Consider the following 19,395-nt stretch of genomic DNA (forward strand, 5'->3'; position numbering starts at 1 on the left):
AATAAATTACACTTAACGACCCCTTGTGGTGCAAACTAAAATATATAGAGTCACGTCGGATTTAGAGAACCAGGAGGTTTTTATCAAAATATGATTTTTATTATCAAACACTTCCATAAAAATAAACACATCCTTGTACATTAACAACAAGTAGAATCCTGCATCAGTAACATGATTAAATAGAAAGAGATGTGGTTATTACATCATTTTCCTAATGTGCTAAATCCACAGAGAAAATGAGCAGTAGGTCCAGTGAGTAATAACTTCTCTTAAAGATGTGAGAGTGAAGGAGAATAGAGAAAAAAAGTTTGTCCTATTACATTCAACCAACTTGACAAAGTTTTTAAGGTACCTGCAATTAAAGGCACCTCGTTTATGATTCCATATTTAATGCAGCACTGTACGAACAGACTCTAAACAAAGTGCTCACTTGACTACACCCAAAATATCCATTGCATTTATTGTTGCATTGTTGTGCTGGGATTCTGCACCTGATCTGACCAGAGAGCTTCTGGCAAACGCAGCAGTTTCAAGAGTGTTTAAGGGTTCAGGTGTTTTAAAAACTGCAGCCCTCTAAGAACAGCTGCAGAGCTTCAACGCTGCCCAGCCAGCCCTCAGTTTCTATCCCTCTGCGACTGTAGCCCAGCTGACCAAACCTGTTGTTTCCTCTGCGAGTGCCTGGTGCAGCTGGCACAGCAGAAGCTGGAGTAGTACAAGTTGGAGCAAAGGCGGGCGTAGACTATTAGCTCGCAGTTGGCAAGCTCAGGCTGGTCCACGCATTCCGGGGGCACATCGAAACCTGCAGCCGTTGAAAAGACTGTGTCATTTAGTTTCTTTCACTGAAGACTGTGTAGTACAGTCATTTAACCACATTCACGCTGCTGTGGGTAAATACCCACGTCGAACTTTCTGCTTATTGTTTCACCTGCATGGAACTTTTCATTTTTCCAATTTAAATGAAAATCAGTTCTGTCAGGAGAATGAATCTGGCTCAAAATCATCATATTTCCTCTCCTGTAAACGTGTACAACATTAGAAATGGCTACATAGAAACGGAGCTCAGTTAGACAAGTCTCACCTCGCTGTGTGTCTTTGATGACCTTCACTTCCGCCGTGGCACTCACGGAGTAGATGCCAGTGTAAGCGTTACAGGTGTAGGTCCCCTCTTCTGATGGCTTGACATTGTTGAGGATCAGGCTGCCATCAGAGGACAGCAGGATGTTACGGCCGTCTGGACGAATGGGTACGCCATTTCTGTGGCAGGAGAGGAGAGAGAAAAGAAGTCAGCTAAGGCTCATGAGCTGTGTGTGTGTGTTGATCTGCAAAATAAAAACCTGAGCTGCACGGTGTTGCATAACTCCTATTAAACTAGAATGAATAATTACTGTTTACGAAAACCAACTGAACACACAATCTACTATTCTACTACTATTTTGCACCGTAAAACTCCACCGTGTTTAGTAACTTCACACACCGTACAGTAAGTGGATGTGACTTTCTGAAACTTATAGCTACACCTAATTCTACTTGGCCACCCTGTTTAAAATGCGCGAGGAGGCCAAAACTTTAGAACCATCTCTTGATATTATAGCCTTCAGTACGACTCCACCACCCATTATGACCTCAAGAATAAAAAGAAGGTAGAATTATCACCTTTCAGACAGTTTCAAACTGATATTATAACCTGGTAAACGTATAATTCATGGCAGAGCTGTCGTATTGGATTGCATTAGATTGTACAGGTGTACCTAATAAAGAGTGTATAGGAAATTGTGTGTTTTTTAACAAGTTTAAGAATAGACTTGAATTTGGAGGAGGACAAATCACCTAAATATCTTTAGTACACGATGTCTTAGAGAATTTAAACATAAAAATTTCTTGAAAAAGCTTCAGTATTTTCTGAAATGAAGGTATTGTCACATTTTCATTGCCAGATGTTCTAGTTTGAAACTAGAATCTCCACGTGTAGTTGCTGTTATTCTAGGGTTTAAAACTAACCCCAGGTGTTGTAGTTTAAATAAAACCTGAACATGGTCTTTCCCACCTGGACCAGCCTATATTAACGTTGTCTCCTGACACCACACAGGGCAGCAGGGCTTGGCTGCCTTCAGACACTTGGATGTTATTAGGAGCTGTAGTGATCCTCAAATCTGCTGGAGAATGAAATCGGAATTATTATTTTCGAACCAAAATCCTCTTAATAACATTTAGATACACTGACCTCTGCTGGTCAGTAAGTAAAACTACACCAAAAAGAACCTGATTCCAATGTGTGTCAAAATGCATGATGGCAAACATGTGACTTAAACTCACCTTTGACTTTGAGTTTCAGCTGCCTCTGCTCCAGCTGGTGCTGGTTAGAGACTGTGCATCTGTACAGACCAGCATCTTCCAACTTCAGCGGGCTGATGATCAGGATGCCATCTGGACTCTTTGAAAATCTGCAACACAGCCGTTAGTCAGGCCCCATGTTGACACTGACACTATGGTAAACTTCATCGTGTGAAATTATATTTGACACAATTCTGGTGAATAGAAAACGATGCAGGTGCAAGTAAAGCACCCAACATAAGAAAAATCCAGATTGTCTCTAAATTGGACAATGGGTTCGAATCAGAAGCTGATATAACTAATCAGGAATTAATGAGAACTACCTGGAGTTACTGAGGCTCTGTCCATCTTTCGTCCAATGAATATTGACAGACTGACGCGCTGAGGGAGGCACAATGGTGCAGGGCAGTTTTGCTGTTTGTCCTGTTCGCATTTCCAGCTGTGATGAGCTTGATCGATCAATACTGAACCTGACATAAATGATCCGAATGACAGATAGATGAGACAAAAGACTGTTCAGTGACAGATTCACCAAGAGTTGACTTTGTTAGTTTGCTGGTTGTGTCTGTGCCTTAAGGTGTGAATTTCAATTTGTGCCTGTTTTCTTTTGTAGAACAACCAGTGAAGCTGTCTGGAGACAGATTCTTACCTCGGGAATGGACCATCTCTGGGGAGTGGGGTAGGGATCAGCTGAGACGATGCCTCTATGAGACATGCACCATTGGACACAGCATTAGACAAACAAAGTGAGGCCTCCTGTCATAATTGCCCTACATAACTTCTCATTAATATGTCATGCATAAAGACTGGGTAACTTCTCAAAGGTCAGCATGTTCTGACATCATCTGTGACATCAGGGCTTCATTCCAATACTTTCGTGTGATGGAGTAAAAGTCGGGTAAAAGTGGGTCAAATGTAATGTGATAAAAGAGATAAAACCTGGAAGTACTTCACAATCTGTCAGTAAAAGTACCAATTTGATAATAGAAATGCAGTAATTTGAAGTACTTTATTTATTGTTGCGTTAAAGTAATTTAAATGATCTCAGTAGTTCTTACACCTCTGGCAATAATGTTGAAGCAAAGGGTACGTGCAGACAATTTAACGAAAGGAACAAATTCAGTTGCTCCAAAAATGGTTGAATGGATTAAATGGAATAAATAATTTAATCCCAAAAATAAAAAAATGCAAACATGCAGAAAACAACGCATAACGAAGTTTTCTGCAGTAATTTTTACAAGCAAATGCACAACATTACCTGAGACAGACAGGTAAATGTAGCGGTGGTCTCTCTCCCGTTCCCGAGTGGCCACACACAAAAACCAGCCCGAGTCCAACTTAGTGACAGGACCAATTAACAGGGAGCCACTGGGCTGCTGGTGATGCCTGAAAAAGAATAAATTAAACACTGTCAAAGAACAACTTACAGCAGGTTAAGTCGCTGGATCTGAGTGTTTCTGGTCACCTGTGAGTCGACAGGGGGACACCGTCTCTTCTCCACTCTACAGCCACGGTCGAGGAAGGCGGCGGGTTGACGGTGCAGGGCAGCAAAACTGTCTGGCCAACTAGAGCCTCCACCGTAGGAGGGTCGGTCTTATCGATCTTTACTCCTTCAAGGGTCAAACTGAGGAGGCATGAGGGTGTACAAGCACAGAGGGAGAGAAGGAAGGAAGGAAGGAAGGAAGGAAAGGAGGAGTTGGAGAACAAAGAAAGGGATGATTGAAGGGAGGAACAGAATGAAGAAGAGTCACTTTATGCTCTACTGTTGGTCCTTTTTAGTAGTCGCCAAAGCACGCATAAAGATCGCCCACGACGTGGTTCAGCAGTTTGTCAGAGGAAGCTTAGACAGAAGAGAAATGCAGCTTGGCCACATGCACGAGACAAATAGAGCAACCCTCACCCACAGACAATAAAATACAACAAGGGAAGACAGGGACAATTTCTTTCCACCACATAAAACCCAAAGTGCAGTGCTTCTCCAGCAGGAGCACAACATCCCCCACAGAAATCTAAGACAGTGTGTACAGTGCATCCAGAAAGTATTAACTTTCCCCACGCTTCGTTATGTTACAGCCGTATTTCAAAATGGATCCGATTTATTATTCTCCTCAACATTCTACAAACAATGCAAACAAACAATAAAGTTTGTTGAATAAATGTATTACAAAAAACGAAACAAAAAAAACCTCAAAGTTCTGGTGCATCCGGTTTCCACCGATCATCCTTGAGATGTTTCTACAACTTGATCGGACTCCCGCTGTGGGAACTTCAGTTGATTGGACACGATTTGGAAAGGCACACACCTGTCTATGTAAGGCCCTACAGTTAACGGAGATCGGACAGTGGCTGTGCACCGACGCGCCCCATCCAACCTGAGGGAGCTTGAGAGCCACTGCAAAGCTTGTAGCTTCATACTCAAAAAGACTCGCGGCTGTAATTGGTGCTCAAGGTACCTCAACAAAGTACTAAGCAACGGAGGTGAATACTTATGTACATGTGATTTTTTTTATTTATTATTTGTAATAAATTTGCAAAGATTTCACACAAACTTCTTTCACGTTGTCATTATGGGATATTGTTTGCAATTTTGAGGAAAAGAATATTTTCTAGATGCACTGTAGTTTATACACATAACTACACAAATGTGAGATGGAGAAAGATGAGATACATACACCGACGTGAAGCGTGACAAAAGAACATTTTATTAGTTTGGTGGCATGAGACAACCGCAGCAGACACATGGACATGAGACGACCAACATTAACTTTAGACAGACAGTGAAGAGTCCCAGAAACACATGAATTGTCCATTTAGGGTCGCTGTGAGGTAATCAACTACTTCTGAGGTTAAAAGCTGTGTATTACAAAAGCTGGAGTGTAGTTGTTTAGCCACCGTGTCTACACAAAGAGCATGTTGCCAAAAAAATAAAAAGAAAATAGCACAAAGATATGAAATATTTGGTTTCACAGGAACAACAACAACACAAAATAAGGAACCGATTCCTCAATAAAACGTGCTTAAAGAGTAATGTAACACCACGCTGGAACGCACAGCAGGTGTTTGGGATTATAGGGTGTGGTGAGAAGTGTTGCAGCTGTAATCTCATCCGCCAGTGACACACCCTTGGGTGTCACCTTTACATCACCGTTAACCCAGTGGAGGTCAGAACAAGCAAGATTCCCTAATAAATTTGGACAACTTGGTCCAAAAAGCTTCATTAGTAATCGAGACATTCTACTGAACACACATGAAAATCACATGATTTCTGATTTCATTTTGCATGCAGGTCTGAAAAGCGTGAGCACATAATTCACATCACGTGCTCACAAACACGGCAGGACTGAGGGGACTGGGGCTCCTGTAAGGCTCTTAAGAGCAATGCGGGGCCAGTGGTGGTGAGGCGGGAGCAGCGAGTGAGCATTTGGCCTCGCATCCGGGGTCTTCGGGGACTTACCTTGCAGCTGGGCCGGAGTGCCCTGCAACAGTGGCAGCTGAAGGCCGGCGAACTCGCCGATAAAGTCTGGCTCTGTAGGCAGCACTTGAGGCCTGTCTGCCGCCGCCGTGGACTGTGAAAACCCTCCCCATGTTGCGTGACTCTCCGGCGGGCGCCACCGAACGGGGGGCCTGCTGACACGCCCTCTGGCACTCGCCTTGGTTCAGGAAATTGTTGGCGTTGCCATGGCAACCTCCATACCAGAAGTGAAGGCATTTGGATGTGATGACGTCGTAGTGGTAGCGGGATACCCAGCTGCTGCAGGAGCCGGCAGCGCGAGGCAGGGAGCAGAGCGAATGCTCAACTACAAAGAAACAAGGCGAGTGGAGGTCAGGGTTAGTCTTTAGTCACAGGCCAATGTTATGTAATGTACACAAACGTTTTTGCTGCTTCACTTCCTTACCGCTGTCAGGGGGGCTGGGGCAGTCCTCCCCATTGGGTCCTCTTGCAGGTGTGGTGCGGTCGTAGCAGCACCCGTAGGTGGTGGTACGGCACTGTGCGGCATTCTCCGTTGGCAGAGAAACCGCAACCTGCAAAAGATTCAAAAACACAAGTTATAGAAAACTTTTTTTTTTTTTTTTTTGCTGAAGTATGTTATTGCAAATATAAGCTTCTACTATTATGGATTCGAGCGATTCTAAATTCGATTCTGTTCTGAGTAGACCATGGCTGCACATCCTTGTTATAGTCAGGTCATTCTCCCATAACACATACAGAAGATTCTCTCATATGTGTCTATCAGCATGAAAAAAGAAAGCATTTGATGCACATGTGCTTACAGTGGGTGCAGGGGCCACATACTCTGCACAGCCCTCCTTGTTGGGGCCCTGAGCACCTGTCACACCATCTTGGCAGCAGCCATAACTGTTGCACAAAAACAGAAGGAAACAGGAACAAACAATGAAACACTGAGCCAAAAATAAAAAGAACGTGTAACTTTAGCATTTCTAAGAAAACCTCCACCTCAGCCTGATCATTGGCCATAACCCAAAATGATCCCCGATGGTCATGTGGGCGTAAAAGTGACACCCAGGCAAAGACTCCATATGTAATGTCAACCACAGTGCTGTGACAGGTTGGAACTGGATACCTGGTCTGAATGCAGGCGGCCTGTGGACAGCCCAGACCCTCAGGGCCTCTGGCTGAAGTCTGACCATCTGAGCAGCAGCCGTAATAAGACTGGCTACAGTGGAGAGTCGGGGCGGAGCTGTGAGGGTTGTGGACTGTGTTTGTCTGGGTCAGATCCGTCTCCAGCCTGTGAACTGAGATGACGGCAAACAGGGAGAATTATTAAACTAAAAACACACATAACTGGGCAAAGAAACAAGGAGGAAACAAGGAGGAAACAGGGAGGAAACATGGAGGAAACAAAGAGGAAACAGGGGGCAGTGGAGAACAAAATGGGGTCTAGTAACCAGAACCAAAATAAAATTAAAAATTCTTAAAACAAGGAAGCAAACAAATACAAGCAAACTTGACATTCAGGATCACTGGGGCACTACAATGCAGCACAGCACACTTCAGTGCGTCGGAAATATTTTAATCAGGCCGACAGTGCCCACAGACCCCTAAAAACATGCCACTCAGGCCTGGATAATTAGTGGGAAGGCTGACGAGGACACAGTGACACTGTATCAGCAGGGAGGAAGGGGCTGCAGGGGAGCTATGGCATAAACATTATTAGAGTTACGTGACACCGGCATTGTCCCGGGATTAAAAATGATTAAGAAAACATAAAAGAAGCGTTAACATTTTGTTAACAATAATGCATTAATCTGAAATGCTTAAGTAGGTTTTTTTTTTTCAAAGTACAGCGTATTCACGTTTAGACGGTGGTGCACAAATACTCTACCAGTTATTGCAGAAGTGCCTTTTTGTCCTGCTAGTCTTCCTGGCATCATCCGTTATGTCATGGGATTAGTCCAAGTATCCAAGTATGGTGTGAATGTGGGTTCAGTGTTTTCACTTATGTTGCTCTTTCTGCCTTGTACAGTTATAGCATTCGATGTAATGTAGTACAGCCAATAGTGATGTGATTTTATGGAACAGGTACACAGGTCACACAGGTCGTGCAGCCTTGTGCACATTTGAGTTATTATGATCTGAGTCTATATAAACTAGTTGAGCCTAGTTGACGTTTTGCGTGGTTTCTCTTATATACTTTGTATATGTGTATCACAACTATGAAATGAAAACACTGTATTTCAGGAACGTGAGGAATCTTCATGAGTCCACCTCCTGCCATATTACTACCCTCATCAAACTATAGCACAGATGCAACCAGCGGGAAGTACAGATAAACACTGAGACGGGGTCCAACCTGTTTCATGTTCTGGATCCTGGATGCTGGGAACCAGGCAGGCAGCCGTCTCACAGGGTTGGACTGAGTGCGGGCGGAGCACAGAGCTGCAGGATGTCTCCTCAAGCCTCACACCACCTGAACCGATGCAGGTCACCTCTCTGGTCTGTTCTCCTGGACCACAGGTGACAGAGCACTGCAAACAAACAGAGATCAGAGAAACACTGAAACCTGAAATGTGTACTTTGAAGCCTCAAACTTGATCTAAACGGAACACCAACACGATGCTGTACATGAAATACCAGCGACTTACAGTTTTGAAGTCATTTAATAAAATGGTATTGTTAACGATATGTTAAAGACTGAAATAAATAATTACATTCGTGTGCAGTCTTTCATACAGACTGGATTTTCACCAGTCTGTAAATCCAAACAGTGAACAGGAGGCACAACCGATTTAACAAAGTCAACCAAATGCATTTATAGTAACGATGGAATAATATAACTCACCGCGCTCCATCTGCTCACGCGATACTCTGGACATTTTTGCATGTTGCAGTTCTGCACAGAGGGCGGAGCCTCGGCGGAGACACCCAAGTGGGTACACACAGCGTCCTCCATCAAGCGGGGTCCTGAGGCACCGTGAGAGATGCACTGCACACTGCGCTGCTGGCTGCCTCCACCACAGGTAACTGAGCAGCTACTCCACTCCCCAGTTCTCCAGCTGGGAAACCCAACAGAGGAGCAGAGAGGTTATTACAATAATGCAATTTATGTGACATATGAAGTAGTTTCATTCCAAAATCACAATATTCTCATCTGAGAAGACAAACCCAGTTTTGATAAAGTGCTCTGCCACTGCTGTTTGGTGCTTACATTTAAACCTAAAGTTTAAGCAGCTATAATGCAGCTGATATTATTATTTGAATTCACTACAGTGACCTTATCTAGTGAGAACATACTTATTATGTAGTGCTGGCTGCTGATAAATGACTTTTAAATTATGATCTGATTCATGTCAATTTATTGCAATTTATTGGCCATCGACAAATGAATTTATTGAGTTTTGCAATAATTCAATACTCTGTAAAAAAAACATTTTAAAAATACTCCAGTTACTGCATGTAAATAGAAAAGCCACATCGTTTTATCACAAATGATTCTCACCTAATGAAAAACACACTAAAGCCACATGCTTAGGTTACAAACAACACACCCTTTTGGAAAGTGCAGGGTTTACAAAAATCCAGGACATTTAGCCACCAGCCAGTGCTATCTGAAAAAAAAACAGGAAATGTTTTTCACCTCTCGGTTAATTTGATACCGAATGCTGGAAGGGACAATAGACTGAGGCCTTGCTAAAAACAACAAGCGTGAATTTTATCTCTCAAATCTTTGCCCTAAAGTTAGAAGAACGACATTTAGCATCACCCAAGCAGAGGTTTAAAACATCTCAGGTTTCTGAGCAGCAGCATCAAAGGAAAGAAGCAGGAAATACCACAGAGTCACCGACTGAAGCCTTGACTACTCGCTACCAGGGGACAGCTGCCCCCAACAGCCCCCCAGCACAATGACCTTTACCCACTGAGCACATCACAACACACATGAGTGGACACAGACGGAACATTTTAAAGTTTGCTAAAACAACCAGGCAGGAGCTAACATTACTAACCCAGCTCAGGAATCAGGTGCCACAGGTTAGGACGTTAAAGTGGAAAGAAAATCTTCAAATAACTGAGTCGTTACACGTGTCAAAGACGAATGAGGACCATTAAAAGGTTCCCTCGTCCATGCACTTTGGCAGTAGGTGTCGGAAATCTTTGCTTAGCTTTGATCATTAGAAGGTTGAAGCGAGATCTCTGAGCTGGTCAGTTGCCTCGCTCCTTCGTTCCCACCCCACAAGGAGGAACAGGCTAAACACACTAAACACAGATGCTTTTTTTTCCTATTTTCTCAGTTTCAGGATAAAGATTAATGAACTAAAACTACAAACTATTGAACATGCTTTGGGGAAAAGGGGACTAGTGAAATTACTCATGGATTTCAGTGTTTGCAGTCAGCTAATACTACGACTACAGACCCTGAGTTACCTGAGTAAACATGCTCGGGGTCTCTCTGAGGATCTCCACAACTGTGGCGGATAGAGGTACGCCAACCTTTCAGACAGTCATAACAGCACAGCGACAGCGGTGAAAAATCTGCTCTCGCATTTAGTGTTGAGCTCATCTACTTTTTATTTACTTACAGTAGAGGAAAAAATAACTCTGAATGTTGCTTACATTTTCTAAAACGAAGCCTTAGGTCAAAGGGTCTTTGAACCGTAGTTTACCTGTGGGTCTGTGGGCATGGATGGGGATTGCACGTGCGGTTGCTTTGTGGCCTCAGCAGAGATGCACATAGATGATCGGGGTAGGCGTCGTTGCCAATTGTGCAGAAGACCACCCGAGACTGGTAACCTAACGAAGCAAGACATGCAGGAATCAGTATGATAAAAGTCTTTGTGCAAAAGCGCAACGATCACAAACGATGGCTGCGAGAGTTTTTCTGAGTCTGACCTGATCCACACTCTCTGCTGCAGGTAGACCAGGATCCAAAACTCCAGTAGTAGCCCTCTCTGGAGCGTTCATTCAGAAGGTAATATTCATACTCCACCCCCTGGTTGGGCTCCTGGCTGATCAGCTGAGAGCAGAGATTTGTTCATAAATATCCATAATTAATCGACTGGCCAACGAGCCCTGTTTAAGAAATCCAACTCTGGGGCCTGAGAGGATGAATCAGAGTCTCAGATCCTTCCTTTCACCGGTTTAAACTCAAACATTTGCCTTGACTTAAACTTCAAATGTTTAATGGTAAAGTGAATTTTGTCATGTTCTACTCCTTTTGTTATGCTCCCTAAACACCGAGTCGCACTATGAAACTTTATAAATGTATATTTACGCCCAAATCCCCTAAAACAATAAACAGCTTGCAATAACGTTTGCTGGGCAGATTCATGTTGTTGAGAGGTTAAAGCATTTTTATACTTGCTACTCTCAACACATTGCTGGCTGTGTCCACTGCTGTACTGTGGGAAGTGAGAGCACTTTGCAGAAGACGAAGAGAATAAATCAAAAAGCAATTTGGTATCTGTGTGATCTTACTTCAACAACGAGAGGTTCAGTGGTGGGGCCACGCCCAGTGATGGTTTCGGGAACGTCGTTACCCTCAGAACCTCGCTGGTAGTACAGCATCGTGCCAGCAATGGGTAGCGCCTTGGAAAACTGGATTACCCAGTGGCCATTAAGATAGTAATCTCCCCGCAGGTTTCTGATAGCTGCAGAACATACAGCCTTTTGTTACACTAGGTGTTGCACATGCTAGTGAATTAGGCACTTTTTTCTTTGGATCCTCACCGAGGTAGTTGCGTGTTGCCACTGTCTCTCTGATGCTGATGGTGGTGGCTCCAACGGGGATGACGAACATCTGGTTGTAGCCTGGAATTTAGAAGAAGCCATAACTGATTTCACACTTACAAAGTGCGGCAAAGTCTTTTTGCCAATTCTGGTGGCTTATGTACAGGGAACAACTCAAAGTACAAAACATGCACTGTACCAGTTGGCAGGTTGTGTACAGAGAAGCTGCTTTTCACACGTTGGCAGGACGGTCCATTACCCCCACACTGCAGGCAGGGGTCCTCCTGCTGAAGAGACTTCAACGTGTTGTCGCAGCCCAGACGCTGCACCAGAGAAAAAAAAGCAAATGGTGCCAGAGTCAGATTATGTCTCAGAAGCACTGAGTTAGTCAAAAGAATCTGGTTACACTTTCCCTAGAGAAGTTTAGACTCCAGTCTAAAAGTTGCTGTGTGTGTAATGAGAGACAAACAGTGGGATATAGAATGAAGAAAGTCAAATCCATTGTATACACTGAGTGCAACATTAAAATAATACCCTCGAATAAAAGCTGAAATCCATACCAGACCTGACTTAACGAAGTTTAGGAGAAGCGAAGAGCTGAAAAGTACTGAACCTAAATCCCGGCAACCAACGTCTAAGACCAGAGCAGTAATGTTTAGAAATAAGACCTGGGACCAGGGTGGATTTTGGACAGCTGCTGTCCACAGAGGAAGTGTTAAAGACACGAAGTCAGAGGTTAAACTGACACCAACAGGTGTTTTCATGAGGAAAAGGTGAACAGGTTGCTACAATAAATGACACGAGAACAGAATGAGAATAGTGATTGACATTACCACAGACTGAAAGTAATGTTTAATCCTGCTGCTCTGGTCCCATGACTGTGTCCACACTGATTAATGAAGTGATGCTGGAAACCAGGGTTCACGTGATCTGAGCCTCTGAGAAGTTTTTTGTCATGTCTTTAATTTATTAGACTAACGTGGGGACAAACTGATTATGTTATTATATCAAATCAACATAATTTATTTGCCAGAAAAAAACAAAACAAATCTCTCACCTCATGTATTAATTCAACATCTATTTTAATATGATGTTTTTGCCCATTTAAGTCTTTAGTCTGCAATACCTGTTTTATTTTTGTTTTGGAAGTTATGAACCTAGAAATTCTAATCAAACTAAAAGGCCTGTGAAACATTTATAATCTGCCTGATTTTCCTGATGTAAGAGAAGACACCATATTGCAGGTCTTCTGTGAAACATCATTCTTGCCTTTGAATTTATCGGCCATTATTGCTGACGCCGGTTTCTGCGTGACTCACCTTGCAAATTCCAGCCACACAAACATCCCTCCGTCCTGGGTGACAGGGTGTACCGTCAACTACAGCGATGCGGTGGCGATAAAAAAAGTTTTCTCCTACTGGCATGCAGTTCAGCTCACAAGGATTCTCAGCTGTGAGGGAGATGAAATCACACGTGAGATGTTGTTTTGTGCAGCTTTGGTCTTATGTACTCTTATCTTACTCTAGTTTTTCTTTGAGAGATGTGTTTCTCATCTGAGGAATGAGGAGTTTCACACGAATTATTCTTTTTTCTTATTTGACGTACATTTTCCTTCTGCTGCTTAAAGAGGAGAGTGGCAGTGTCTCAATAGACAATAAGACAACGTTTTGTCTCACTGTTTCACAAGCCAGTTTCTCATCGTATAGTCTCGCACATTCAAACATGCTAAACTATCAGCCCACTTCACTCCACTTTCGCTTTGCTTCTGACCTCCATAGTATGGGATCCACTTGTAGCGCTTCCCCTGAAAGTCACTCCCGTCAAACTGGGAGCACTGCTCTTCACGGAAATCTCTGGATCCCTCTGGACAGTCCTGAGAGAACCAAGAGAAGACGTCAAAACAAGATCATAACAAAAACAACAACATCTGCTTAGTTTAATCAGGAACATTCTTGCAGTTGACAGCTCGGTTATACACTGACAATAAAACAGTCCGGACAAGGAGATGCTAGAATTTAACAGCTCAGTGTGGTTGTTTACCTGGATGTTGCAGGAGCTATAGGACCTCTCTAGTCCAACACAGTTGTGTCCTCCATCAGTCCTGTATGACAGAAGCACGAAAGCATGAATATGCCAAACGTCTCATTATCATCTTCGATAGATTAACCTTGACCCGATGTAGATTTTGACATTATCTTCTTAATGCACAAGCAGGAGACGAGGCAGTTTCTCTTAGAGCTGACAAAGCTTCATAAGCTACAAGAGCTGACAGCAGTTGAGTTATTTTTCATATTTTTGACAACTTCCCTAGAGGCACAGAAGATATAATTTAACGTAAGCAAAAGGCCCCTTTAAGACAAAAATGTGTGTTTTTACTTTCACAGCTCTAAACACCCACTTTTGCATAATTTTGGTCTTATGTTGCATTGAAACTTTATGGGTCATCACTGTGACACAGAAGCAACTAATCCCCACGTTAGACAGCAGTGCACATATGCAAATACAAACTGTCTGCAAGTGTAGAAATAACTAGAATTAGCGCTAACATTAAGTGGCATTCCTGTTTAATCTGTGTCTGTGAAAAAAAAAAAACTGACTTATCAGCAGCAGAAGAAGCCTCAACATCAACACTGTGGCACCCAAACCTTAAACCAACAATCAAGCACTTGCTCGTCAGTGAATCGTGAGACAGCAGATTGTTTTGCACACTCCCTTGCAGCCATGCTGGTAACTCATGATTAAGTCACCTCTGAAAGTACCGGCCGTGAAGCCTAAAAACAAGACACGCTCCAGTCAACACGCAGAAACTGAAACTAAAACATGTCGAAACAGTGCTTGACAACATCCAGCCCCCAGCTTTTCACCTGAGGATGGAAACAAAAACATCTGAAGCATCATTTTAAAGTGACATTTTTAAAAAAAAAGCCCATAATAGGCAAAATAAGAGAGGCCTTTGCATGAAGGTCAGGTAATGTGAATGTATGGTGAAACAGGCATTTCTATAAAGAACACGATGATTCAACCTGTCAAATCATAGTATTTAAAGGTGTGATTCTGGGAAACCTGGCAGACAACATGAGTAAATCCAGTGGGCAGGAATCATGCAGGTAAACAGAGGAAACAGAGTCACTAACAGACTGTCTGACTCATTGAATGGCTGCATGGACACTGCACCAAAATATCAAAGAAGGTGAATCACCGAAATGTTCGTACATGTTTTGAGAGGCAGCTCCCTGCAGACATGTTCTGCCTGGTGGGCATTGCTGCTCCACAACAGTCAAACTTGTCCTTTTTATCAAATTCCCTCTGTGTTATTACACAATTAGTGCGGCACACCCACGCTTTGATGAGCCTTTCACAGCCTGAACGGCCGCAGAGGCAGCCAATGAACTGAGCGGATGAATGACAGATGAACTTTTGGGCTGCAGTGGCCTTTAATTAGAGGTTAAAGCACATTGGAAACACTGGGGAAAAGTAACAGTTACTCAAGTTCTGTACTTAACAATTTTCAGGTACTTTTTACTTTTTTATTGCCATTTTTGCGTAAAATTGTAAAGAGTAATATTGTGCTTTTTACTTTATCTGAAAGCCATAATTACTTACATAATTACAGACTTTACTTTACATGAATGTATGACACACATTTAAAGGTTAAGTCTTTCCGGCACTTGACATTACATAAAATCCAGAGCCCAGTTGGAGTATTTTGACAGGTTGTGCTGTATTTCAGAAGTCTCAGATATTTTCCATTTAAACTTATCAGATGGGTCCATTTAAACAACAGTTTGAGGCCTGAAGTGGTCAAATAATTCACGAAAGAGCAAAGATTACAGAAAAAATAAATATGCTTATGCTTATGTAGCAGTGTATAAATATTTTTACTTGTTCTACCCCATTTTTGATCCCTTATTGAGCTTTTAATGTGAAAGGGCCTCTTCCTGCAGTCCGCTTTAGATGTACAAGCCCACATGCTCGTGACTTCTCTCGTAAAGTCACTCCATACCATAAAAACATAGTCGGTGCTCGTGTGTGTGTGTATTCAGGACCTCACAAGGTTGCAGATGCAGTGTCTGTGTGTGTGTGTTTCCATGTGGATACATGTGGATGCATTAATGTTACAGTACCTGTGAGTGATACAGCGTCTGGTTCTCATGGTCACACCGCCACCACAGCTGCGACTGCATTCTCCATACGGACCCCATGCATCCCAGTAATCCACACTGGGCACCTGGATACAAAACGCACAATGTAAAAATCAGCAGTAGGGTCTTTGTTTTAAAATCCAATCTTATATTGGTGACAGGTTTGCCAAATCAACATGCGGACAATGATCCGCTGTGGCGACCCTGAACTCACGGGATATAAGCCGAAAGGACAAAAAAATAAAAATAAGAAATCGTAAAAAGGAATCAAATGTGTGTTGTTGTTTTTTTCCATTATTAAATTAAAAAATCACTTTGTTACTGCATATAACAATGCGGGAGCAGCAAAAATGTTAAATATAATACTTTACGTTGCATTTACAATTATGCTTACTATCAGGTCGTGTACACTCTATATATCTATATATAAAAATATAGATATATAGTTGGATTTAGGCAAAAGGGTTTTGTAAATATTCTGCCAATAATTTTCTTGATTAGTTAATAAATAATTGCCATAAATCTGTGAAACATCAGGAAAAAAAAGTGCTAATCAGAAACTCTTAATGATGACATCATTTAATGATTGGTTTCAACAAACTGAAACCAAAAGCCAAAGTGTAGCTAATCGGTTATTTAACAAATTGTTGAGGCTCTACGCAGGAATTTAGATAGAAAAGTAAAAAAGCTGGTGCTAAAAACAATGCAACCTATGACTTTCCTACAACTTCCTTATGAGTGCGTGAGAACTTTACCATGAGTGCTGGAGCGCAGAGCAACTGGAGGATTCCCAGAGGCACGAGCATCGTCATTGTTCGCTGGAAATAAACAGAGAAAATTCAGAGTGACTCACTGTGGCTAACAAAGAATTTTACACGTTGAACAACTTTTATGGAAACAAGCCAGGACAACAAAAATATATATATTTTTTTGTCCTTTAGGAACACAAGCCAACCTTTTTTTTTTTTGAGAATTTGGCTTGTGTCTCTAAGGGACAAAAAAATAAACAAATGTTTAATTTGTGATTGATAAAGAATCAGCTTCAGTTATGACTGAGAGGTCGATTGTTGCCCTGCAGCATTTCTACTCTGTAGTAATGATTTGTTGCAAAATGCAGAGTGTCAATCATCAATCATGGTTTGGTTTGACGCCAATAAGCTGACTATCTGCATCTGTACATCTAGTTAGTACATGTAGATTTATGTAGAGTTCACAGGACAGGCATGTGTAATACGACTCACAACATGCCAAAAAGCATAGTTTGCTGAGCCCCCCCCCCCTCTGTAAGGAAAAGACCCTATGATCTCTCTAACACATTAAACTATCTCCTCACTGTGTTGCATGTGGATAAACTGTTTGTTTGTTTTTTCCAGCACAAATTGTTGGGATTGACTGGAGCTGCCAAAGCACCTCTGACCTGTTTGCCACTGTGAGGAAAGTTACACTGCAGCTGTGAGCGCCCCACATGGACCTGGCAAGAGGTCAGAGGGATGGTTTGTTGTTGTAATCACCCCTGGGTGGTGGTAATCTGACTGCTCTTGTGTGTCTGGGCAACACTTTACACCTCATTTAGGCTGTAGAGACCAAGTAAGAGCGATTAATCTGTTGACTGGTATTGTTCTATAAAATCAGACATTAATGAAAGATAATAATAGCTCAAAGTCATGTCGTACTGCTTGTTTTATCTAGGCAACGCTGCTAAACACAATATTATTCTATTTGCAATGATATACGAAAGTGAAATTTATCCCAAATGAGAATCTGGAAGCACTGGAGGTTCACATTCATGTTTAACAAACTGCCTTTAAATCAGACATTCAAATGTTAGAATGTCAAATCAGATTACATGAACACATTCAAATCCATTAAATATTAATATTAAGTAGCCATGTTGAGCATTACCACCCCACCAAACTTTGGTCAGGCTTAACTAACCGAAGAACTTGGATGATTAACCAGTGACTAAAATGATGATCAATGAACCAAGTCCCACTGATGCCCTCGCAGATCTGGTTTATCTTAAACACGGATAAATTCCCGGTGAGATTCTTGCATCGCTGTCTGTTATTATTATTATTTTTTCTGTAACAGTTTATAAAGCCTGTGGCCTCAGGCCTTTACAAGCTTTTATCCAACCAAATTACCAATTATATGAAGTCAGCAACTGGCACCTGGTCAGAAAGTCATTGTAACACGAATCTCTTTTATCTGCTGTGATGTCTCCAAATTATTGTCATATCCACACGTTTTCTCATTAACCCATTTCCCACACACACGCACAACTTGGTTTACTGTGTCTCGTTCGGTTTTTTTTTTGGTGAGCAGCCCGCAGACAGTCTCTGTCACCGAAAGCAAAGCTGACACCAGAAGAAACCCGCGGAGCCTCCGTTACTCACCTTGTTCTTCGAGTCCCAAACCGCCGCTGGATCCACGCGGGTTTCTCTCCGGAGCGTCTGACTGGAAGATGCGTCCGAGAGCGCTGCAGTGTCCTGGATATATGAGGAGGGAGTGTGCGGCCGGTCCCCTTTGTCTCGCCCCCCTCCCTCTCCCCCCGCTCTGTGTCTCACGTCCAACAGGAAACCGACAAGACGCAGCGAACCTCCGGTGTTGGTTAAACCTCCTCTGCGGCTTTTTAACCAGCCCCGTAACTGGAGGAGGTTTCGAAAAAGTTGGTTCCCAGTGTAACCGAAGCCTCTTTATCGTGTTCTCCAACTGCACACGTCCAACTATTTTTAGCTGAAAACTGCTAAACGTTACTTGACTTTTCTGGAAATTTGGATTAGATGTGAAACAGGACTCTTTATGAACATTTAGCTGCTGCTCTGGTTAAGTGTTTTTCTTTTCATCTGATGTCATTAAAATCCAAAATGCACACAGGCTGTTGGACACGAGCTGAACATTACTATTGCACATGCTGAAATAGGATATGTTTTTATATACACTTTTACAATAAAGTGAACAATAAAAGGAACAATAAAATGTATTTTTGTGCGACGTATTTTGAACGAATAGCAGCATCGTTAATGGTAACAAAAGGAATAAGGAGACAAATTATTTGTTATAATGTTGACAGTTAGTGATATTGATGACATCACAGACATAAAAGCAGGTGAGAATGTTTACTCATGCAGTTATGATGTTTATCTTCTCAGATAAATAAATACAAATACAAAGTTCAATCAAATGGCATATTAGTTTTGCAGACATTTTGTCTTAAACCAGAGTATAAATGACAATATATATATAAGTATAAATGACAAAAATGTTCTGATTCACAGATGGTAAAATCTAATATCAATACCAGTTATCCAGTTAAAGGGTAGTGTGTGTGTGTGTGTGTGTGTGTGTGTGGGGGGGGGGGGGGGCAGGAACTTCTACCTTCATTTATTATTTATAATGATAATAATACAAAAGGTCCGGTCTATCAGATAATAAAACATAAAAGCCACCAGCAGACACTGAGAAAACAAGATAAGTTACTACTACTAATAATATCATTCTGGATCTATTATACAATATACAATCTGGATTTATTTCATGAAGATGCATCAAAATGCATAAATCATATGGACCATGCATTCACAGTTTGTGTCATTATACATAAATGTTACATAAATGACTGTGTGTTCTATGAATAAAGTCTTGACAAACATCCTGTAGCAAAAATTCAATTAATTGATTTAACCCAAACGATGACACAAAGGTTCTGAGAAGCATTTCACAATGTCATTATGGGGT

At 42.1% G+C, this 19,395-nt stretch overlaps 1 protein-coding gene across 2 annotated transcripts; it reads right to left on the minus strand.

Annotated features, from left to right (window-relative positions):
- Positions 1-546: 546 nt before the first annotated feature.
- On the minus strand, positions 547-18,206 carry paplna (papilin a, proteoglycan-like sulfated glycoprotein). 2 transcript variants are annotated; one of them, XM_067480410.1, is made up of 25 exons: positions 18,054-18,206; positions 16,413-16,475; positions 15,640-15,743; positions 13,556-13,616; positions 13,286-13,388; positions 12,835-12,965; positions 11,715-11,838; positions 11,516-11,596; positions 11,264-11,436; positions 10,679-10,802; positions 10,453-10,579; positions 8,634-8,847; positions 8,145-8,319; positions 6,915-7,086; positions 6,604-6,688; positions 6,228-6,354; positions 5,786-6,128; positions 3,797-3,955; positions 3,590-3,717; positions 2,981-3,035; positions 2,655-2,801; positions 2,314-2,441; positions 2,045-2,150; positions 1,079-1,254; positions 547-799 (listed from the first exon to the last, which is right to left on the minus strand). In XM_067480410.1, exons 2-25 carry the CDS (start codon positions 16,467-16,469, stop codon positions 615-617), a joined length of 3,285 nt encoding a protein of 1,094 aa, XP_067336511.1. In that variant the 5' UTR covers positions 16,470-16,475; positions 18,054-18,206; the 3' UTR covers positions 547-614. The 2 variants fall into 2 exon arrangements, with proteins under 2 accessions (XP_067336511.1, XP_067336510.1); XM_067480409.1 differs by having other exon boundaries at positions 2,045-2,153.
- Positions 18,207-19,395: the final 1,189 nt, after the last annotated feature.

Source organism: Channa argus, chromosome 16 (genome assembly GCF_033026475.1).
Source record: "Channa argus isolate prfri chromosome 16, Channa argus male v1.0, whole genome shotgun sequence".
NCBI lineage: Eukaryota > Metazoa > Chordata > Actinopteri > Anabantiformes > Channidae > Channa > Channa argus.

Bases quoted from the DNA above. Each gene is read 5' to 3' on its own strand.
- paplna (XM_067480409.1), bottom strand. From the start codon at position 16,469: ATGACGATGCTCGTGCCTCTGGGAATCCTCCAGTTGCTCTGCGCTCCA. The intron at 13,389-13,555 runs GTAAACAACCAC...TGGTTCTCTCAG, and splicing joins ATAGCTCCTGCAACATCCAG to GACTGTCCAGAGGGATCCAG. The intron at 10,803-11,263 runs GTAAGATCACAC...CTCTGCTCTCAG, and splicing joins CTGAACCTCTCGTTGTTGAA to CTGATCAGCCAGGAGCCCAA.